Source organism: Rhinolophus ferrumequinum, chromosome 22 (assembly GCF_004115265.2).
Source record: "Rhinolophus ferrumequinum isolate MPI-CBG mRhiFer1 chromosome 22, mRhiFer1_v1.p, whole genome shotgun sequence".
Taxonomy (NCBI): Eukaryota; Metazoa; Chordata; class Mammalia; order Chiroptera; family Rhinolophidae; genus Rhinolophus; species Rhinolophus ferrumequinum.
The window spans coordinates 49,314,146-49,338,199 of record NC_046305.1 but is presented as its reverse complement, the minus strand read 5'-3'; the positions used below and the strand labels follow the sequence as shown (position 1 = coordinate 49,338,199).

Genomic DNA, 24,054 nt, shown 5'->3' with positions numbered 1-24,054 from the left:
AGTGAAAGCCAATGTCCAGCCACTTGTCTAGGCACAGAACGGAATCAGACTTGGGCCACTGGCCTCGCAGGCTTCAAGAGTCCAAATCCAAGAGTGACATTATGTGATCACTAAACTAATTGCTTTTCAAGTTAACTAAAGTCTTGCCTCAACTTCTTTGTTCCTGTCATGCAGCGATGTCTGTAACTGCTGAATGATACTTTCTTGTTCCTTCTGCCAATGGCTAAATTTGGTTTCCATTTCTTCTTTCAACCACTGGAGGTTCTGACAGGTAGCAGATAACTGTTCCACTTCCAGGCCTTTGGCTCTTAGGAGACTCTCCATACTCTGCAGTTACAAAGAAAGCACTGTAAGTCAAGGGGCCACCTGCACACGCCTCAGGATACACAAGAAAGCCGATCCACCTTTGTTATCTCCTAAACTATCTGTCAACTTTTTTGCAAAAAGAGGAAACTTAGTATTTAATCTAACAGTGCCATACTGGTCTGCTTTTTGCTTTTAGACATTCTCATCTAGTTTACAGAGAGACAAATATAAGGTACATGATAAATGAAGCATTTTGGAGGAAGCAGGCTATGCTCTAGAGGAAGTGAAGGACTGCTTTAAGAAGTGGCAGATGGTTAGATATATCAACTCTGAAATAAATATACACGGACGTGTATATAACACTAACAAGAAAACCACAATATAAGAGTTGCACCCTATCAACGCTTATGTAAAAGTATAGAGACATTGACCAGGTCTAGAAATTAATTAGAACTACGTACAGAAATCCCTATTCACTGCCTCTCCCTACAAAGTTCATAAAAGTGCTAAAACTTCCCACTTCCTAATCATAATGATGAAACTAATGACTGCTCTTTTTGTTCATTTTTGTATTTTCTGACTCTTACAAAGCAAATACCCTGGTTTTCAGAAAACGAGGGAAGGGGCTGATGCTTACGGCTTGGAATCCTCCAAGCGGCAGAGGGACACCAAGTCATGACAGCTTTGCTCTTACCTGCATGGTAGCTTCATTGGAGGAGAGGATACCGCGCAGCCTCTCTAAGTCATGGTCTCGTTCTCTCACAGCAAGATGAAGCTGCCGCAGCTCTTTTTCTTTTTCTTCTAGAGTGGAGAACTTCTCATCTATAGCCCGCTGCAAGAAAAGCAAGCACGCACGCTAAAGCACTGTAAGATTCACTACGCTGATCGCCCTTTTCCAGCACGATTCCAAATATAAAGGAATGGAGAATCAACCGCAAAAAAGCAGCAAATAAGTAGGCACACATTTCTACAGTAGCTATGTGGGCAGAATAATCCACAGCATCGTGGGCAAAATTAGGGGACGTACCTCTAGAGCGAGGTCTCTGTCTTGTATTCGCTGACGCAGTTTCTCAAGCAACATTTCATTCGCTTCAAGGGTTTTGTCCGAGTTATCTCGATGCTGCAGGAGCTCCCGAAATTCCTAATGAGACCAAAAAATTTTTCCTTTATTCATTTGTCCAACATTAACTGAACACCCACACCTTGCCAGGCAATTTGTTAGGTATTCAGGATAAGAAAACAAATTATGATCACTTTCAAGGGGGCACACAGTTTAGCAGAGATGACAAACACAAATTTTTAACTATTCTGCATTGCATGTATGTATGCATGTATATAAATATTGTGTGTGTGCACACGGCACGCAGCTAGCTACTAGGGAAACACAGGCTGCACTGTCTAACTCTGCCTACAGGTGTCACTAAAGACCTCAGAAAGACGTTACATTTGCTGGGTGTTAAAAGGACTAGGAATTTCTCAAGTGAAGAGGTGTGTGTGTCTGGGAGGGGTATTTCCATCAGCGCAAAGAACGTATGCACAATATATGCGTGCTATGAAAAAACTGCACGCTCGGTGAGATGTAATGGATTTCCTGGGACTGAAGAAGCAGGTAGAACTGATCACTCTCCTCTTTCGTGTTCTAGTTTTCTCTAAAATTTTCATTTGATCATCTAAACTGTGGAAATTTCTATAGCAATGTCTTCACCGGCCAGACTGAAAGCAGTGGCCATATCGTCTCTGTCTCCCCAGCACCTAGCATATACTATCCCACTCCCAGAGGTGCTTGATAACGACTTCCTGAGTCTATTGCTCAAGTCTTGCGGGTCTGTACGTACTGTTTCCTACACTTGGTGGTCAGTATCTTGGTTCAGGACTGCACTTTCTATTTCTCTTGAACCCTCCTGATTCCCACCCCTCACTGTTGAACAGGTAGCCGGTACTCAGCACAGGTGGACTGGTATCTTGAGGTCACAGGAAAGAACAGTCAGGGCTCTGAGGCCAGTGCTGCTTGAAACCATTCCATGGCCTCACCTGAAGCAGCTGCTCTTTGTGACTCAGGCTGTGGCTTAAGCGCTGAATGTGTTGCTCTTGGGTTCGAATCTCATTGTATTTTTCAGCCTCCAGGGTACGAAGCTGTTGGCTCTTACTCTGCAATTCTCCTTGTAGCTGCTGCAAGGCTTTTCGCAATTCCTGAATTAAACAGATTCCCATTTTTAAACAACCCAAAATTTTCATATGGTCATTAGGTATGGGGCCTTCAAACTTCCGAGGCATGCAGAATGAAATATAAAGTAGCAGAAAGTGCCATTCTTAAAATCACCACAGTAATATTATACATGAATCAAATAGGGTGTGGGAAACTGTGGGAACTGTGGATGGGGAAGGGATGTAAATTTGATAGTATAGTTCCATACTAATTTTTTGGTTTAAAAATGATAGATCTTTATAACTACTTAGCAAGATTCTGTCCCACTATGGATCCTTTACTTTATAATAAGCTCAAGGATAGGATATTTCTGCCATTCTTTTAAATCTTAAGAAAACCATTAAGAATTACATGATTTTATATATAGATATAGCTAATTGTATGTGCCATTCCTTCCACCTTGGTTGTTCTTGCCCCTTTTCTGTCTCGCTGAGTTTACCCATCCTTCGAGAATAACTTCAGATGTGGCCTCCTGCATGACACTTTCCCTGACTCCCTTCCTCAGCGCCTCCTATATATTCATGTAGGGCCCCATACATACCTCCTCTAGAGTATTTATCACACTGAAATTCTGTTTATGTGACTGTCTCTCATATTTAATTACAAGTAACTTAAGAGGAAAGAACCTATGATCTTTACTCCTGCCATTTCCAGAACACAGCCCAGTATTCGGCATATGGTATGAACTGACTGACTTAGATTAAGCAAATGACTCAAGGGTGCAACACACACACTCTCCTGATAAAAAGCTATCATCAGGGCAAAGTCGGCATTGAGGGCCACAAAATGATTAATGATTTACCTGGTTATGTTTCCACGAAGCCTCTTTCTGCTGTTCTCCGTTCTGGGCTGCAGCCTCTACAAACTGCACGCATCGTTTGGCATCAGCCAGCTGGCGTTCTTTTTGCCGTACCACCCTCTGGAGCTTCTGTATTTCAAGCTGGCTGCAGAATAAAGCGCTCTGAAGGTCAAGCAGAGCCACCTGTTGCTGAGCTGGGGACGTTCCCTCTGAGCCCTGAAAAGAGGGGAAAATCAGAATCGTAAGGAGGGCAAGCACTGAGCAGCTGAGAAGACTGACGGCGAGTGGCCTCGTCAACTGGAGTCTCGCCGAGGTGACCCTCACATACATGAAGTTGTCCCAGCTGGCTTTGGTGCAGCATTTCTCGAAGCTTTGCCATGGTGTCGTTTTGACCTTCGATCACCTGGTACAACTCCTCAGTCTGAAAACGAGAGGGAGCACCAAACATATTAGTGAACTAAATGGAAGTTCAATATCTCACCTGCACGGATTTCAGTAATAGGACTATTTCCAAAATACCACTTTAGGTTAAGGTACAGTTTCTCTAGGCTTGGTAAGTCTACTGTTTGTTAAGTCTGACACTATCCATTTCTACAAAATATAGAATACCTGTCTACCTGGAGGGGACAAATCATTTCCTCACAGGTCCTTGATTGCCACATATTTACCTCACTTTCTCTGCTTTTCAGAGTTTCCTTGAGGCTTTGAATGGCACAGTCTTGCTTCTGCGATGACTCCTGAGCAGACTTCAGTTCACAGCTCATTTCATTCAGTTTCTCTTGAAGAATCTGAATTCAGAAAAGAAAAACAGTTTGTTAGGTCAATGATTTCTTTTAACCTCAAATGCAACCATAAGTCCTTCCTCAAATCTAGTTTTAAAGGATTTCTTAAGGAATATTACCTTGTTATTTTCCCCCACATATAGTAACCATTAAAGTCCTAAGTCAATCAGCAAGAGAAAGGAGCAGGAAATATAAAATGCTTCAATTCTTCAATTCAACTGCTGCAGTTCTCATGCACTATGCATCCTCTCTGATGGCAGCCATACTGGACACTTGTCCTCACGAGTCACCCAAAGACCAAGAAGCTTCTGCTGTCTAGCACAGGACAACACTAACCAGACCAAAAGCTCAGCATCCGAATCGTGGGAATTGTCTTCTGGGAAGATTTTAAAATCCATGGGCTACGAAAGGGTGAGAAGCTAAACTAAAGTCAAAAGCACACACCTCCTAACTTGGCACCTTATCCAGTCAAAGGCTGCATTCAAGTTTTAATCACAGACCTAGAAGGCCCCAGAAATTCTGATCAGTGCAGATCCTGATGAGAAATAAAGGGAAGAACTACACTTGAAAATCGAATATTTAAATCAAGTATTATCAGGAATACATAGTGCCCGTCTCTCAAATCCTACAAAGAGAGATGAACAGACTCATCTAGAGTGAGTCACATTTTCAGGACAGCCTGTGATCTCCAAGGGGCATGGTGGGGGCCATACCTTGTTGGTGGCCTCTGTTTGCTGGATTTTCTCCTGGAGTTCTGCCAAGTGGGAATCAGATACAGACGGTTGAGTTATTATGGTCTCATCTGAATTCAGCTTTTGTTCTTTGAGTAAGTCTTCAGTCATGGGCTAGGAGGAAGCAGCGACAAGTAAGTTAAGTGACAAGTAAGGGAACAATAAGTGTTATCTTCAAACATTTTTGGCATCTTTTGCCAGAGACTTAGAAAACCAGAGGTGTTTGTATGAATTCAGTATGAATTCCTGAAGATAGGCCCGTTCCGTATGAAGATAATTGATTCACTTCAATCCTTACTGTATTCCCTAGCCTACCTCTTCCTACGAACTTACATAAATATTACGTATTCAGTTAAAGCAATTAATTCAGAGTTTAAAGAGAGAGGAGGATTCAAAATAGAAAATGCTTATGATGACCAACTGTTTATCCTATTTTTTAACAGGGAATTCAAAGTGTATGCTGATCAAACTTATGCCATCCCTAAGAGAGGAGAAGTTATATTCCAGCTACCTTTCTTATAACATGCCTGTTCACGTTATTGGGAAAACTGGCAGATTTTGAATATGGACTAGACATTAAATAATAGTATTTTATCAACACTAAATACTGTAGTTATAAGAGATGTCCTGTCTTTAGGAAATAAGTTCTAAAGTGTTTATTAGGAAATAAATGCTGAAGTGTAAAGGTGCATAATAGCTGCAACTAATTGTCAAATGGTTCAGGAATGAAAAAAAAAAACAATGTATCTACATAGACAGTAAGCAAAGGGGGCAAAATATTAGCATCTGGAGAATCTGGGAGTTCTTATGAATTCTCAAAGTTTGCAATTATTTCAAAATAAACAGCAAAAAAATCAAAAATAAAATTTAAAATCCATAGTGGTCTGGGAAGGAGGCATGTGTTATAGGAATATCGATTCACCAAAACAACTCAGAAGGAAAAAAACACATATTATTTATACATGGGATGATCAACTGGACTAAGATAAATGTATTGAAGTATACCAAATTTTCATTAGGAGCTAAGAAATTCACTATGGCGTTAAATTCCCCCTCCTCCCTCCCTGCCCCACCCCCATTCCAATTAGAAAAAATATAAGCCCATCAGGAAGAGAATAAAAGAGGCAACTGCTATTCATTTTTTCTTTCCTTCATACTTTTCCTTTCAAACTCTAATCACCACCTTGCAGGCAGAGTTTCAGCTTACCTTAAATCCCTTCCTGCCAGCAACTGACTGGAACTAAAAAGATTTCAGAAGAAAAATCTTTTCTATTCCTTCAGCGTTATTTACCAATTTTTCTACTTCAGCGTGTATGCAGCCCTATACTAACCAGCCCAGCTATTAGGTGCCCTGGTATGCAAAGCCCCGTGGAGGCTGGAGCGGGGAGCTAACATGATAAACGAACAAGGAAATACACAAAATATCAGATAGTGACAAGTCCCATGCAGCGAAACAGAAAAGCATGATAAAGTGGTGAAGTGACTCTAAATTGGTGGAAGGTCTTTATGAGGCAGCATTTGAATCGAGATCTGAACGACAAGGAGCCAGACCTGCCGAGATCTACAGAACAAGCTAGGCTGAGGGAACAGCTCATGGAAAAGACCTAGGGTGGACAGGCGCCCGGGAAAGAGGCCTATGTGACTCGAGTATCACTTTCCAGTAGAAATACAATATGAGCCATATGTGTAATTTTAAATTTCCTAGTATTTTCATTGACTAAAGAAAAAATAAATAGGTGAACATAATTTTCATAAAAGATCTTATTTAACCCAATGTATTATATCCAAAATATTATCATAAACATGTATTCAATACAAAAATGATTAACAAGATGCGGTACATTCTCTTCAGACTAAGTCTTTAAAATCAGGGGTATGCTTTACATTCAATTTGGTCTGGCCACCTTTCAAGGGCTGAATAGCCACATAAGGCTCGTGGCTCCCTTGCTGGACAGGACAGGGCTACAGCCTAATGGGCAAAGGAGACAGTAATCATACACGATGAGGTGGAAAGGAAAGCCGGGGCCAAGTCATATGCAGCTTCTGTACAGCAGGGTTGATGAGGCTGAATTTCATTCTCATTAAAATGAGAATGGACTGCAGTGTTTTTCACAAAAAAGTAGTCCAATCATATTTAAATTGTAAAAAGATCACCCAAAGCTGCTGTGGTGAATGGAGCGTGGGGCGAGCACCAGCAGAAACACGGAGACTTAGGTAGGAGGCTATTGCAGCAATGTATGTGAAAGCTTGGATTGTAGTGGTGGTGATGGTGGCGGAGAGAACGGGATAGATTGGGGTATGTTTGGAAAGCAGAGTCAACAGGACTGGATGGTGGGAGAGAGAGAAAGAGAAAAGAAGCGAGGAAAATGACTCCTACAAAATTGAGATATTTGTTGTTTGCGGTATAACAGAGAGCCTTGCCTTGAATCAATGTGAATTATGTCACCCCATGGGAGAGGTAACTATTGCATAGAAATGTACAATTCTAACTGATAAATAAATAATTTTATCATTGATTTAATGATAAAACATTCTCTGCAAAACTTGGCTTCTTCCTTCCTCGACATAAAACAACTTTCCAGTAATATCTATTATAAGATACCTTTCAAATTTAAACTATAACAAGCAGAATTAAAATAGCCCCAAGTTTAAAGTGGCAGGAAAGGGGAGCATATTCATGTGCTTTAAATCAAAGAATCTTAGCACTGTGAAGAAAGCGTTTTAACTAACCATCAAGATGGTCCAATCCCATCTTCCATTTGAGAAAATGGAGACTTAGAGAAGGTAATAATTTGTCCAAAGGAACACAGAAAATTGGAACAAAGGATCCAATTAAACCGAACGCACTTTAAGTTGGTGATGTATCTTTCAGCCCTGTAAACCCACACCTACCACATTGCTTGGAATATTGCAGGGAGCAAAGGTTTTTAACATGTGAACAAGAACAATAAAAACAAAAGCAAACAAACAGAAACAGGCCTGGCAAATGTTCTAATCCTTCAGTGGCTCTCTTAGAAATAAGACCAGATAGAGAAAGAGAGAGAGAGAGAGAGAGAGAGAGAGAATCTAATATAGACATTTCAACAGCAGCTTCAAAGCCAAACAATGCCATAGAAAAGTACGTATGAATCTAGATCTCATCTGAACCCTTCTTGGCATGAATTATCACAGTAACGTATTGACCTAAAAGCTGGAAGATGTTTGCTTCTTCTTTCTTCATAATACTTTATTGTTTTAGATCTCAGAAAAATGTCCTTCCCAATAACAGTGTGCCAAAAGAGCACTTAGCAAAGTCCCACTGAGATCCCAGTTCATAATGAATTCACGTGAAGGATCAAGTACATGAACCAACAGCTCTTACGAAGATTTTAGAGAGCTGTCTTCTATTTTTATAGAAGACTTTTAATCAGTGATACTTGATTTGGTTGATCAGTGTTACTCTCCAGACTATCAGCTACTAAAATCATGTTGTAATAATAATACCATTTTAAATTACGTTGCTTTTGACTGAGGACAAATGCTTTCCAATATCAGAAAAGAGAATTAATTGCTTCCAGGCCTAAGCTGTATAATGTAAGGCCTTCAGGCTAACAGGCAGTAATTTAGACGTTGTGGGCCAATAGCATTTTTCTTGGCACTTTTCTAGTCCTCACAATGACAAGTCATAGATCTCAAGCTGCTGTAATTTTCTATCCTGTTGTTAATAAGAAGAGATACACAAGAACCATCAACTAGCATAAAATTAAAGGCCTAATCTTCGACCAGCATCTAACGCTTACATCTTCCAAAGGGCCTGATCTAGTTGCGTAGCTAAACTATAAGAGGTATAACATACCCTAGTCACACAGGAGCAGACCCTGGCATTGCAAGGAAATTACACATGGGCCAGAGCCAACCTGATGTTTACTAAGGGACCACACCCCTCCCATCATAGCTTTTTTGGTTCAGGGCCAGACAATAATGAAGAAAATTACCAGCTAGAATAAGGCTTCAAACCTTTCTTTAGATAGGTGAACCACCTTGGGTCTTCAGGCATAAATTCTATGGAGGGCAAATAAATTAACTTACATAATATCAGAAAATTAGTAAGCAGAAGAACTACAGTGTGGCTTGTTTTTCTTTAATATGAGGAAGAAAGAATGAAAGAGAGAGAGAAAAGAAGACAAGCAATTGGGAGGAATTGTGATGGTGATATGTAATAGTGCACAGAATGGGGTTAACCAGAGGATTAAACAAAGGAATCAAAATGACCTTACAGAACAATCAGTCTTGCTCTTTAGGATAAGAGGTTTTCCTCATATTTGTAGTACAATTTAGCTGAAGAAAACATTTTTTTTATTTCATGGTTTTTTTCTTTCTATAAGCTAAAAAGACAACTACCAAAAATAATTGACATTTATTTCTGTTCTTTCCACATTTGTTCAGAGAAAGAGACAAAAACCAGCCTGCCTTTGTCCCACTTGGCTCTGGCTTTGCCATAAAGCACAACAGGCCTTAAGGAGCTTAAATGTCACCCTGACTTAAACAATAGATCAGGGGTCCAAACTACACATTTTGTTTGCAGACACTTTGAGGCCAATGTATCTTTCTATTTCCCCCCACATTATTAATTATTAGAGAAAATAATGAAATGCCATGATTCTTCACGCTGAATGTTATTCCCTCCTCTCGATGTTTTATCATCCAACGAACAGTAAAGAATGTAAGCCCGGTGACAACAGAAAGGTCATACACTACTGTTTTAAACATCCATTTTTCTAATGTCCAAATTTAGCGAAGTGAAGGAACTTGACCTAAAGATACAATTGCCAAATTTTAAATGTGCTTATTAGGATGACAATTTTCTTCACAGAATCCCTAAAGAATCCTCCTGGAACCCTTAGGTTATAGAAAAAAAAGGCTCTTCGTTTTAAAAAAGTACTTACTTGATTCAATGTATATCAGGCAATGTGGTTTAATATATAGACTAGGAAGGTCTTGGCTGACAATGGTTAGGGATCTTTGGTTCGGCCTGAGCTAAGTTATTTAAACCGTGAGCTTGCCATATCTCTAAACAGGGCCTGCATGAGATGAGGTTTAAAATCCTTCCCAACTCCAAAATGTGTTGAGTGCAGGTACCAATAGATAGTATTTTAAATTAAATATGGAGCAAATATTCCTCTTGTTTTGCCTGCAATTTTCTAAGTCTTTATCTTTCCACAATATTGGCCATATTTGAGAGGGGTAAATAAAAGCTTATTTCCCACCCACTCTGCTCAGATTGCTTTCAGATCCTGATATGAAAATACCACGTTTAATTTGTGCCCTCTAAGTCTGATCACACAAATACTGTAGAGCCCAAATTTAGCTGTGAGGCTCCATTGAAAGAAAAGAGGCAAAAGAAAAGTACACAAGCGTCAGGCATAGTGATACTTAACATTTTATACAAACGAAAATACATTTTAAAACTTTTTCGTAACACTTTCACATACGCTGTTTCTGACAATTTTGTGTAAATTGAAAAACGTCTCCCATTTTCTGCTTAAGTTCTTATTGGATACAATTTTACAATTTCATTTGTTACCTAGCTCTAAATTTCTAGGATGATGTTGACCTTAGCAGGCTTTCCAAAAATGCCTTCTAGATTGTCCACCCTTGTAAAGGTATCACTAAAGAATTTGTATCAAGTAGAACATACCAGATGTTTCACAAAGTTAACTGAACCTAGCATTTACTGTTGCTATAGAAACACAACAGCATCTGTCAGGTCCCTGTATATAGCTGAATTTAAAAGGCTGGCACGAAATCAATTCGGCAGATATGAACAGCTCAAACTAAGATCAATTGCCATATCCTGGTCATTAAGAAATTCAGAGAGTATAATGGATGAAACTTTCCTATCACTCAATAATGGATGAATCCTCTCTTAATATCATTACACATCTCCTAAAGAAGCTCAATAGACTAACGGGCTGGGAACAGTTTTCGCCTTAACATTTTAAATGACAACCCTTGAATTCCCAAGTCTCTTTTATGAGCAAGTCATCATTAGTCCTCAAATGACCTATTACTTTTGTATAAATATTGTCCACATGTTACAATATTTTGGTGAATTAATAGGTTTTCCCCAAACCTTTACCCTATGCTCTAATCTGTTTGAGGCGTATCGGGGATAAAAGGTTTAATGTTTCAGGGAGAACTAACTCCCTTACAGAATGAGAGAAAACATCTACAAATCTAAACACGAAAACAAAACAAAAAAGGGGGTGAGAAGGGGGAAGGAGGGAAGAGTTCTAGTGCCAGAAGTAAGATTATATGTCTTTTCATTGGGTAAACGTGAATTAGAAATCTTTATCTTTTTGTCTTGAAAGGTCTGCAGTTTTGATAATGAATGGGAAGGCCAATATTGTTACAAAGAGGATTATGAAAAGCAAATTGAATGTGAATCTCCTTTACTGGGACACATTTACTGGGTCTCATTTAAATGGGACACAAGCAAAAGGTGCAACAAAAATGGGTGCAATGATTATTTTCTTAATTCTAGAAATAATATCCTTCAGTCTAGACTATTATTAACCTTCACCTAGACAGAAATCACGTGAAGCCTGGGGGCCAGAAAACTATGATCAAAGAAGCACGATGTAGCCATTTTGTATACCTGAACCCGGAGTGGCAAATATTCTTCACAGAGATCATCCCACAGCTCCTGCAGGTCTGAAATCTCCAAGGGATAACTGACAGGTGTCTTGTAAAAGGGTTTCAACGACCGGTTAAGGAAAGCAGAACTAACTCCATCTGTCATGATAGGGCCAGGCCTGGCTCCAGGTGGGCTGGATTTCACCGGAATGGGAAGCTTGCTCCCTCGGGGGCTCTGGATGGGTTTATAATCAAGACCTTTAATCATGCTAAGAGCTAGCTCCAGCTTGTGGTTACACACAGGCTGGGGAGCCGGGTCATCTGAGCAACAGTCACACTTGACAAGTTCCTTGGCGCTTCTCTCAGTCTCCTCGTCCTTTTGTTGTGGAGGACTAGCCTGGACGCTTGCATCCAAAGATTCCACTGAGGATCCCGGTGTCCCTTCCTCCATGCTTTCGCCATCGGGGGGTCCTTTGGTGCCGGGTAAGTCCGGTGGCCCCACCTCGGACAGTGCTGGTTCTTCAGTGCCAATGCTGGTGGACCACCTGGAAGAAGGGCCGCACGAGATACTTCGGGCCACCTTCCGAGGCACTTTACAAATGGCTTCATAGTCAGAGTCGGCAACCCGCAAAGCTGCACAACCGCGGCATCTCCTGGGACGGTGTCCAGCGCCTTCCGAAGCGTGGCAGCTGTGGAGCTCCTGGATCTGGTCCTCGTTTTCCACCCAACACTCGAACCCCGAATAGGCAAAATCTTCCTGCAGCAATGCAGAGTACCTCACGTCGGGTAAGCCGGAAATGTCCACCGTCCCACTCCCCGCCTTGGGCTCCGCGCCAGGGTCATCGTTATTCTTGCGATACATGCTGGCAATGCAGAATTTGAGGCGGTCCTTCTCCAGCAGCAGCTTCTGCAAGCGCTCGATGGAAAGGGCTTCGATCCGGGCAATAACGGTGTCGAATCTGTAGATCCGATCGAGCATGAAAGCACACTTGCTGCAAGCGAACTCGGCTTTGCCGTCGCGGGAGACATCCTTGCCCAGGACGTGCGAAAGCAGAACCTGGAGGTTGAGCTTGGACGTCGTGTGGAAGATCCAGCGCCGCTGGTTCCCGCACAGCTCCCGGGCACAGATCCTGCAAATCTCCTTCATCTTCCCTCCCGGCGGCTGCCGCGCTTCCCTGAGGCGCCCGCTGCTCGGCGATCACTCACTGGCGCTTGGCTGCGCTCCGTCTCCCGCCTCGGTGGCCTCCCGCCGGCATGGCACAGCCCCGGGGGGTCCCCACGGTGCAGGGGCGCCCCTCTTCCGAGCCCCGCGCGCGAGCTCTGGGTACCAGAGTGGTCGGCCCCGCCCCTCGGGGAGGGCGCGGGCGGAGAAACGCCTCAGGGGGATGCTGAGTGACAGCCGCGCAGGCCGCGCTCGGAACCTGCCATGTCTCCGCCAGCTGTCTCTCCCGCCAGCCGCCGCGTCCTCAGCGTCCTCGCTTCTAGCGGGCTGGGCTCGCCGTCCCCTCGCCGCCGCCGGCCGCTGACGCAAAGGCTCGGAGATTGAGGATCAGATTTCAAGATGGCGCCAGCGGCTCGCGCCTGCGGCCACCCGCACGTTCCTCTGGGAACTGTAGTCCTGGAGGCCGCACCCCCGCTCTGCGCATGCGGGGTGGCGACCGCGTCTCCCTCACCCCCCAATCGGGTCACCGCTCCTCGCGGTGGAACACAGACCTGGCTCACAGTGGGTACCCAGGGGAATGCGGGGCGGACGCTGACTACCGCCAGGCCACTTTCATCGTTTGAGATTCCACCGAAAAAGCGCACCACTTCCCTCCTGGATCCTCACTGTCGCCCCTGCAGGATGTCCCGAGGCGCTGCGTGGGGAAGAGAAAGCCGAATCCCCTCCCTCTCTCCCCACGGCTAGTGCCACGTACTCCGGATGGAGCCGCCGGGCCGCGCCGCGCCACTAGGTACCGCTGCGCGCCGCTCCCCTCCCGCCTGCGGCCCCACCTCCTCTCCCTCCCCAGGCCGGTGCCTGCGTTAAAAGGCCCTGCGGCTGCAGAGGCCGGCGGGGAGAAAGGGTTCTTAAACCAGAGGAGGCAGGTAGGGCGGATTTAAGGAGGCTCCGTTCTACCTCTCCCTCGGCTATCCGGAGTATGTACAGAAGAAGACAAGTGTTGGAGGGTGTGGGTGGTGGGTTTTAGCACTCTGATGACTTGCGCCCACCCCCCTTTTTTTAACAAAAGAAATCAAGGGAAGGCACAAAGCAGTCACCTGAGAAAGAGTCCCGGAAATACCACGTGAATGCAGCTGGTTAACCAAGATTTTGTAGATAATAGCAGACAAAATGGACTTTTTCAAGAATGTAGACACCTGAGAGTAGATTACCGTCACCCAGTTCTCTTTCAGGTTCAGGTAGACTACAGTCCTTATTTGAGGGGTGGAGAGGGTAGACAGACTCTGGAACAAAAGCGTCCAGCGTGTGAGGCCGTGCTGCTCTGTGCAGACTTAGGGCTGGGAATTGCACTGACTTCAGTTAGTACCATGTCTTATTCACCACCATACAGTTGTAAGTCACCCAACCTTGGGTGTAGAATTTGGGCGCAAGCAAACACTGGAGGGAACACGGAGCTCTGACCAGGAGGGATCCAGGTGTTAATGTACTTTTAAAGAATTTTCTTGGCTTTGAGAGGCAGGCAGACACCAAACAGGAAGAAAAACCGACCCAGCAATCACCTGGAGCACATTTCCCAGTGACAATAATGCTAAATGTCACTAACTTGACCTTGTGAGAGGTCAAGGCAAACAACAGTATTTAAGCACTGCTGAACCTCATCTGCAAGACAGAACCCACATTCCTAAGCCTGGAGACATTCAAATGCCTTCAGTGAGAGCTCATAAAAGCCTCCAAATGTCTCGAGGGTTAAATGAGATGATTTAGGGGAAGTACTTTGTAACAATGCTTAGCTCCTTAAATAATAGCTAATACTGTAATTTTAATATTTAATATTTAATATTTAATACTGTTATTTTGATATTGTAATAAAGGGACTATTTTAAAGTAATTTTAAAACTTTATGGGGCTCTACACACATAAGATTGTACTGTTCTGTCATTTATTTTAATCACCAAAACAAAAATCTTAGTAGCTCCGTTGGAAGACAGGTCAGTCCTTAGAGCTTTGGGGCTTCACAGGCTCCAAAACTTTGCGTATGTGATTTCACCTAAATCTGCGTGTTCTGGCCCTCAAACCAAAGACGAGAAAAAGAGTAAAACTCATTTCAGCTGCATTTTTGCCTGCCTCTAGGTATAGGAACTCTAAAGTCAGAAGAAATTAAACAACAGTCTTTGGAATCTATATGATCTAAAGAGAGGCAAGGTGTTTCTGGCCTACAGGACACGACCCTGCTGACGCTGTCTTAAGTATTGTCCTAAACAGCAGCAAGGACTCAAAACTCCATAAAAGTGCAAATTCAAAAATTTCCTAACAAATTAATCAAGCCTCATCTCTGACTGAATGCAAGCCACGTTTTCCCAGGGGGTGAAAATGCTAATGAAACAAAGTGCTTTTCAGGAGCAAACTAAAGAATACTTTGTAATATTCTCTGTTCCTTAATAAAATTGTGCATCTGGCCGAGCGTCTCTAAACTTGAATGAGTATATAGACAGCTTCGTGTAGAAGTGCAAATCAGTATAAATGGAGAAAAGGCGATTTACCATTGGAGAATTTGTTTGCTATAAGTACAGATCAACATACCAAAAGAGAGAGCTATACATATCGAGGCTTTCAACAACAGATCGGAATAAATCACTCAATCAAAGAAAATTTGAAGCTAGCACTCTATTCACTCCTAGAGAAAATATGTAAAAACCATATTTCAAAATGGATAGTAAACTTTAGTACTAGAAATAGTCCTAACATAATCATTTGTTATTATAAAATCATTTCATCCCAACTAAAAGATCACTGGTGTGTAGACAGCAAAACTTGAACGCAAAAATTGAAAAATAAAACATAGAAGAAAACTGTAATACTAAATTTAAAAATTAAGATAAGAGATAATAAATTCAGCATTTCACGGTCCTCACGAATGTCATCTTGGTCAAGATTTTGTATTTAGTTAACACTGGCTACGTATGGGAAGGCAAGCAAAAGGGGGTGGGGCTCAACAAGAACATTTACTTTTATTCTATATACCACGTGTCATTTGAATTTTTGGCCATGAATGTGTAGTCGTCTATTATTTTTTAATTTTTTTTAAATTTAGAGAATATTCTATAGTAAAAACTAAGAACTGAGCCAATTTAACACACGAGTATCAGAGTCTAAGTAGTAAAACATGAACCTAAAATGAGAATCTTTGTAACGTGATAACTATATATATTACATATATGTGCACAACATATAAACAAAGGTTCAAAGGGAATATACAAGTTATTAAACAGCAATTATGTCTAGAGAATGGAATTATGGATGCTTATTTTCGTCTTTCCTCCTTGATATTCTATCATTTTCTATAATAAGCATGTATTGCTTTCGTGATAAGAAAAAAAATTATTACTAAGAAAAAGGTAAGCAAAAACACATTTTCATATATTCATACAATGCAGTACTAACCAGCAATAAAAAAGAAAGAACTTTGATGCCCACATGAATGAAGCATGAAACAAGTCATATACCCATCAATACGTCCCATGAGATTCCATTTATTTTAGGTCTAACAACAACAAAAAAAGAATCTATAGTGCGAGAAATTCAGGAAGTGATTTTAGGGGACGAGATAGGGTGAGAATTGACAGTAAAGGGGTACAAAGAAATTTTCTGGGGTGATGAAATTGTTCTTTATCTTGATTTGGGTGATGGTTACATGGATGTGTACAACCATCAAAGCTCATATACTGAACTCTTAGATTTGTAGATTTTATACATGTTGGTATAGTTCAATTTATAGAAAGATAAAAAGGGGTATATAAATATAAAAATATATATTACCCATAAACTTTTATCTGATGGATTTCTTTGGTAGAAAGTAAACCCCACTTTATCATAAGAATAGGTTTGAAAATTGAGAAGATACATTAGAACCCAGAAGAATCTAGAACTCTTTCTATAAAAGGCCCAATTGCACATTCAAAACTTTATGGTTCCTATCCATATGAGCTTTGGAAACTATTATATGTCTGTGCACACCACACAGTTACGATTGAAGCATGCCATGTTGTTAAGGTGAGATTTCGGGATTTTATGATCATTTAGAATAGGATGATTATTTCTAAAACGTATCAAAGGTACATAAGAAAGGAAAATTTGAGAACAGGTTTCATATTGTGACAAACTATTATAAATTAAACAAATTATTCATTTGCTATATCAGCAGTTTGCCCTCAAAAATGGATTGATGAGTGCACTCCCAAGCACTTGTTAGCTGTATGTCCTAGGTGAAATCACTAATAACTGGTCCTTAATTTCCTAATCTACAAATGTTGAATTTAAACGGTTGTTTTCAACCTTTGGCGTACGTTGGAATCAGGGAGGGTTTGTAAAGACACAGAGATTGCTGGGACCTACTTACTAGAGTTTCTGATTCAGTTGGTCTGGGGTGGGACCCAAGAATTTGCTTTCCTAATAAATTCCCAAATCCTGCTGTTGGCTGCTGTCTGGGAGCCACACTTTGAAAACCACTGAATTAAAACAATCCTAAACTGTATTCAGTAAAATGTCAGTCAAAAGATTAGACACTCTGCAGATAAATGGGAAAACCCATCAACGAAGAACTACTTACAAAAGTGTTGACGTTAGAGAATTATCACTAATTTGGAACAAACTTCCTAAATATTAGTATGGCCAGGATCTTTTGCACTATCTCTCTTTTGATCTCCAGATCATGGAGCCCTGGGAAGGCTCTCTTAGAACCTTAGCCACTTTTGTACCCTCTGTGTTGTAGTGTTTCTAAGACCTAATTCTGGGTGAGGAAGGAGTTTCCAAGAGAATGAGATGTGGAAAATCCCCATGTCTCAAGCCAGTTTTATTAGGTTTTCATTGCCTTAGTTATGACATTGGAAATAGCTGTTCTAATTACTAAAAACTACGCCCCCCCCCCCCCCCAAAAAAAAAAAGTGATTCTGGAAGAGAAGCTAAAACAGGAAATGCACGAATATCAAAGTCATGCCAGTTAGGCTTTATGTACAACACAAGCATGATTTGCTGCTTACAAAGCCCTAAGATGCCAGGAAGGATCATGCTTTGTATTAATTCCTATCACAGCATTTAAAAACACTTGTTTTAAAACCAGGAGATTTCCAGTTCAACTACAGATTGGATTAATATGGGTATCAGCAGAATCCCTCTTAAAGTAGTAAACATTAGAGTCTTTCAAGTTAAGTTATCGAATCCCCATAGCTGTTTAAGGGAACATCAAAGTGTATATTAAATCAGTCAACCAGTGAACAAGAATTCATGCAAACTCAGTAGGTCTTTTCTCTGTCTCCAGGGAGCTCTGTTTAGTGGACGGGGAGAAAATGCACATGCTACACTCAGAACAATTGATTGGTAAATTAAACGGGATTGACTTAAATTCAATGGGAGTGCAGAAAAAGTTGAGATAGAATGGACTGCTGTAGCCGAAGGGGGCCAGAGTGGCACGTGAGGTGGGCCTTAGGATGGACAAAACAAAGGAAGGGACTGCAAAAAAAAGAAAACAGGATCATCAAATGTCTTGGGAATTGGGTTAAATACAGTGCAAGCCTGTAGGTAAAGAGAAATGGTGGGCATTTTGTGGGACATTTGAATGGTCAGGTTCATCCTACTCTATTTGTCTTATTCTAATGGCTCCTTCAAAGAACATGTATGAAGGGCCAGCTGTAAGCCAGACAAGATGCCGTGGCGCTGTGGAGGGCCTCAGGCAACGGGAATTTGGCTAGTGTTTGGCAAAGGCAAAAGAATTCTGACTCAATGTTATGGAGTTGAGCAGAGAATGGCATGAATGAAAACTTGTATTTTAGAAAGTTAGCCAGGAGCAGCCCGTTGGCCCAGTTGGTTAGAGCGCAATGCTCATAACACCACGGTCGCCGGTTGGATTCCCACATGGGCCAGGGAGCTGCGCTTTCCACCACTAGATTGAAAACAACGACTTGACTTGGAGCTGATGGGTCCTGGAAAAACACACTGTTCCCCGATATTCCCCAATAAAAATTTTTTAAAAAAGAAAGTTAGCCAGGCAACAGGATGGCTTGGGGTTTTAGGGAGAGATTTTGAGGTGGTGACAGGAAGACCTGCTGAAAAGCCACTGCGCTTATTCCTATGTAGGGTAATAAAGGTCTGGTGAAGAAACAGAAAGAACGTGGTAAATATGAGAATCATTTTAAAGGAATGAATGGCACGGCTTGATAACGTATATGCAGAGAGGTTGAAGGAAAAGGAATGATTAAAGATGGAGGTTAGATTTTTGGTCCGGAAGACTGGTAGAAAAGTGGTCTAAATGAGCAGAAATGTGACTCCATTTGTAAAAAAGGTGATGAAAAATTTGATTTGGGATATGCTGAGTTGGTGACTGAGAAAACTAAGTGGAGGTCTGCTGCAATCAAAGCACAAGTGAGAGGGGGACAGAATTTCAAGAATGAGAGGGATGGTTGGTTGATGTAAAAAGCTAAAGTGAGATCAGCAGGAGAGAATGGTCAGACCATGTTCTGTAACTGGGTGAACTTGGAAACTTCACGCTTGTGACTTTACCTCCTTAGAATCCTTCCCTATCAAGCCAAACACTAACTTGTTTTCTATCCTTTTTCTGAACATCTCTAGCTTGTTTAGAAATGTTGCTTCACATTTTTACTACACTTTCCATTTCAGGTTCTTGAAACCTAAAACTTAACCATGTCACACAGCCTTAGAAGCTTACCGCTCTAATCATCCTGTGTACTAGTTCCAGAACATTCATAGTAAAGATCCATCATTGTCCACTACCTACCTATAGGATGAAGTCCAAAATCCTTAGCCTGGCATTTCGGTATCTCTACAAAAAGATCCAAATCTACTCTTCAGCTTCATCTCATACTTCTTCATCTTATACGTCTTCCCTAACCAAATGGTGACAGGGCAGATTTTGGGATATAAATGTGTTCTGTTACCTGTATGCCCTGCCTCCTCCCTCTCTTCTAATCTGATAGTCAGGCCCTTAGCATTACCTTCACTCGGGAGTTTTTACAGAGTGAAGAGCAGAGGCTGAAGTCAAATGCATTCCCCTGACTTTTATAAAATTCTAAACCCACTGAGAAGTTTCAGCCAGGTGTCCCAGTGGGGAAGAGGAGAGAAGAATGTCTTTGAGGTCTACAAGAGAGGAGAAAGTGAGATTTCACCCACATTGGGAATAGACTGGGGGGCAAAGAAAAATCAAGGACCCACCTCCATTCAATACCAGTGCCCTGGGGAAGCAGCAGGACCTGGAGGCGGGGTGCGGGGGAAGGCAGGGGGTGACTTGGAGAGGCTGGACTCCAGGTCCATGGGTTCTGGCTTCATAAAAGATTCCATGAATCACATAGCAAGCTGTTAGGATTGGCAGAACCGTGCTTGGTGGGGCAGGGGTGCTTCAGCCATGGACCAATGGTCAGAGTGATCTCCTGAGAAAACCTAGGGACCTTCACCTTCCCATAACAGAGAGTGGGGAGGAGAAAGTACCAAACGGATGACACTGAATTCGCCACCAGCCTGATTACGATAGGGACTCTGGGTAACGCTACAGTGATTTAAAGAAAGTAAAGAAATGTGGTATCTCCTGCATAACTGGCTTTGTGAACTAAGCATTATACCCACTCCGGATCTTTTGTAAATTGTTCTTTGGCATCCAGTCCTAGACCCTTTACACCTCTTTGTATTCCCTTTCACTGTCACATCATCCTTTCCTCTCTTTATACCAGTAGCTTCCCATTTATAGCTTTACCCCAGAATTCTCCTGTGAGTTCAACTCTCAAACAGCCAACTACCTATGGTGTCAGAGACATCTCACAATCACCACAGGAAAGACTGAACCGTACGCCTTCCTCATCTTCCCCTTTCTTATAATGCCCGCTCCTTCCTCCTAATTCTCTATTAGGGGTCAGCAGACTAGACTGTGGGCTCAATCCAGCCCCACCTGCTTTTGTAAATGAAGCTTTATTGGAACACAGCCATACCAATTCCTGTATGTTTTGTGTATATCCATTTTGTGCTACAAGGGCAGATACCTTGCGGCCCGCAAAGTCTAAATTATTTACTACCTGTCTTTTATAGGAAAAGCTTGCTAATCCCTGCTCTTTGTTTTCTTCGATGTACTTATCACAATTTGCCATTACTTATTTGACTACTTGGTAATTTATCTATCTCCCTTATTAGAATGCAAGCTCCATAAAGGGAAGCGTTCTGCCTTTCTTGTTCTTACTGTTTTTCCCGCACCTTAGAGCACCAGAGTCTGGCCATGGTAGGTACTCAGTAAATAGTCATTGGCTGGAATATGTGAATGAATGAATGAATGAATGAATGAACTGTTTATTATATCTTAAACTTTTATTTCACTCTTTTGCTTTGGCACAAAACTTGCATTCTTGGTTACCCTCTAATGACCTCATATCTTAAGTAATAGACTTCCATAATAATTCGTTCCCTCAACTTCTTTCCTCTCTCTTCTATCCTCCTTCCACATTACGCTTTCTAAAGCAGAGCTCAGATATATCACTTTCCTGCATGGTAACCCGGAGACCTAATGACTTATCAATGAATCATAAACTTCTTACCTGCCACGCAACACCCTCTGACTCTGGCTGCACCCTATTTCTCTAGCCTGAATTCACTGTCTCCCACATATTCTATTCCAACTACTGCTTCCTTCTCCTGAACTTCTCTACCTCTCCATCTCATCTACTTGGAATGTTCTCTCCTATTACTACCATCTCCACCTGTCAAAGTCCTATCCAACTTTCAAGTATTTCCTTTGAGCTGCCCTTCTTAATCCCTTCAAAAGACATCTTCCTGTTCTTTGAATGTCCAAAGCACTTTTGTACCTATAGTGATTTGTGTGTCCTTCTTCCCATTAGCCGGTAAGCCCTTTAAGAAGAGGAATCATACACCTTACTAATCTTGTTATCTTCTGAGGCACTTAGAGCAGCATGTTCCTAGATCTAAGTAAATAATCCTTGAATGAATGAATGAATTGATGCCTTCCCTTTTGATTTCTTATTAAAATCCTACTCATCCCTCAAAGATCAGAATCTTCGCCGCCCACCCCAGCCTATAATGATTTTTTTTCTTCTACTGCCTTGTATTTTGTTTCCATCTGTGACCTTCTTACTTTTCATTTAGATTGTAATTTCTAGAAGGCAAAGCAGAAACCTTTTACATTTTTGTGTTCCTCTTCCTTCACATAACAGTCCTGTGTGCACTGTAAATGCTCAACAAATATTTTCAGTGAAGCTGTGAAGAAGCCCCTTATTTTTCCCCCTTCTTGGCTGCTCTAAAGGGTCAGAACTAGGATTGCCTTAGCTGATAAGGCCTGTTTCTGAGACATGTTACCAGTGAGGGTTATGTCTGGGAGACAGGGATGTTGAATGAGGATTTGTCGGTGAGTCTCCAGCCACAACCTCTATCAGCTTAAGAAGGGGATACAGAAAAGCTACTCTAAAAAAATTCTCCTTATATGAATTGGGTGGGAGCTGCCTGGGCTACTTACTAATCCCTGCAAGGTTTTCCATCTCTGCCTGGAGCTCTCAGAGCCAGCATGAGCGCATTCTTGTCTTAACCTCCTTGCTTTAACCTCCACGTCAGATGTCTCCATGGTAACACTGGAATGTTTGCTGTTTTAGGAAATACAGCAGTGCTATTTACATCAGGTTCCCAATGAGCCATAAATGCAATGGCTTGAGTGTCTGCTGCTTTGTGTGAGTGGGAAGGTCCAGCCCGATTGTTTAACGTATGCCTCTCCCTCTTCTGTTGTCCTGTTTCATTTTTTAGGCCAGCCACAGTGAAATTACCCGTTTATAAATATTGCTTATCGTATACTTGGGGAAATGGAGAAGAAAGAAAGGAAAGAAACAAAACAAGAATTCGTCTAGACTTTCCTTTGCATGTACATCATTTCCCCTGCCTTCACACCCTCCAGGTCTGTTTTCATTCAAAAGGTTCTTTGAGATGAAGTTTCCATCACCCTGCAGAGGGGAGTAATATCAACAACTGGAATAAGTACCAGCTTTCCCCGCAACTCTGAAGATACATTCAGTAAGGGAGAGAAAAATGCTTGGTCAACTTCACTTTATGCAGTTCCTGACTCCCTAGTGAAGAAGATGACAGCCACATCGAAAGGATCCTGGGCCCTCTGATCAGAACAACGTGCTGACTGGATGTGGAGGATTGGAAGCAAACACGGAGTGTTATCCATCAGCAGCCTGTCAAGTTTATGGCATTCTTTGTACTGTGTAGTTAATTAGATAATAGAAATTCGTAAGTATTGCGCAAGTACACACCAGCTCAGATGGATGCTGTCCCATGTTTGGGTAGAATGGAAAAGAAAAACAGAGGGATGGTAAAATCAACGAAGTCAAATAATCTGGATCAAAACTGCCTTATCTGAGAGAACTAAGTGGCTGTTAGAGAAGGATAACGCCCACAGCAGAGGGTTCAGGCGTCACAAATAGCAAGAGTTGCCACACATGACTGGAACAGAGGGGGGAGACAAAGTGTTTTAGAATTGGTCTCACAACATTCTTTAGCCCTCTCTAATTCACAGAATGGGTTAGATGAAACAGTTACTAGCGTTGTCAAACCATGACTTATTATCTCAAGGGGTGACACCAATTATCTGCTCAGTTAATCCTCAGTCTAAACAACCACCAGGATTGCCCTTCTAAAATGCAAATCATATGCTTTTATTCCCCTTGCTTAATTTTTAAAAATTCTCCGTTGCCTGCAACATGAAGTCCTGACCTTGATATTTATGGGACTTTCCAACTATGTATTTCGTTCGCCAGCCCTTATCATATATTTGGTAATGCCAGTGACTCCCAATTCCTTATCTACCGTACGTTCCACACCACTGCAGATATATTGTTCCCCCTGCCTAAAATGCACTTCTCCTATTTTCTGCCTGCTGTGCTCAGCCTTTAAGGCCCAGGCGACTTCCAGGGGAGTCTTTCTCTGACTTCTATAGATAGACTTAATCCCTGTTACCTGTGTGTCCCTTTAGCACTACGCATATATTTCTATGTCTTTATTTATCATCCTCCATTTCAATTCTTTAAATGCCAATCTCTTATTGGACTATAAACCCTTTGAAGGCAAGGACTCCATAGACCAGTGGTTCTACTGAGCAACTATACAATCTCCTAAAGTGCATTTTGCAAATTCATGGGGGGGTGTTTCTTGTTTTTATTGTTGTCACAATGATGAGTGAGGCAAAGGGTGCTACATAACTAGCGTGACATTTGAATGACTTTCAAGTATTCCCTGGGGCACTGATGGAGGTAATAAGATGGTTTATATAATCATCTGGCCTAGGACTTAATTCTCCTGTTAAATAAACATGTTAATAGACATTAAATTTTCCATGAATTGAACTACTATGTAAATTAGGAGAGGATTCTTTTTGTTTCGTTTGGAAATTTACCAAGAGTTTT

General features: G+C 41.8%; 1 protein-coding gene across 24 annotated transcripts in view; it reads right to left on the bottom strand.

The window, feature by feature from the left end:
* LOC117014346 (myomegalin) overlaps nucleotides 1-24,054 on the bottom strand; it is a 175,784-nt gene that overhangs the window by 60,322 nt on the left and 91,408 nt on the right. For 13 of the 24 annotated variants that reach the window (XR_004421492.1, XM_033092073.1, XM_033092079.1 and 10 more), the window contains exons 1-9: nucleotides 11,462-13,305; nucleotides 4,807-4,938; nucleotides 3,980-4,099; nucleotides 3,640-3,732; nucleotides 3,315-3,527; nucleotides 2,338-2,496; nucleotides 1,334-1,447; nucleotides 1,001-1,138; nucleotides 148-327 (exon numbers count right to left, since the gene is read on the bottom strand). Coding sequence is in view for 23 of the 24 variants with exons in the window: in XM_033092073.1 (XP_032947964.1) it covers nucleotides 148-327; nucleotides 1,001-1,138; nucleotides 1,334-1,447; nucleotides 2,338-2,496; nucleotides 3,315-3,527; nucleotides 3,640-3,732; nucleotides 3,980-4,099; nucleotides 4,807-4,938; nucleotides 11,462-12,586 (2,274 nt within the window). In the remaining variant the exon portion in view is untranslated. Of the gene's footprint in view, nucleotides 1-147; nucleotides 328-1,000; nucleotides 1,139-1,333; nucleotides 1,448-2,337; nucleotides 2,497-3,314; nucleotides 3,528-3,639; nucleotides 3,733-3,979; nucleotides 4,100-4,806; nucleotides 4,939-11,461; nucleotides 13,306-24,054 lie in introns of those variants that run through there. The other 11 variants (XM_033092085.1, XM_033092084.1, XM_033092075.1 and 8 more) reach the window with 1 other exon arrangement.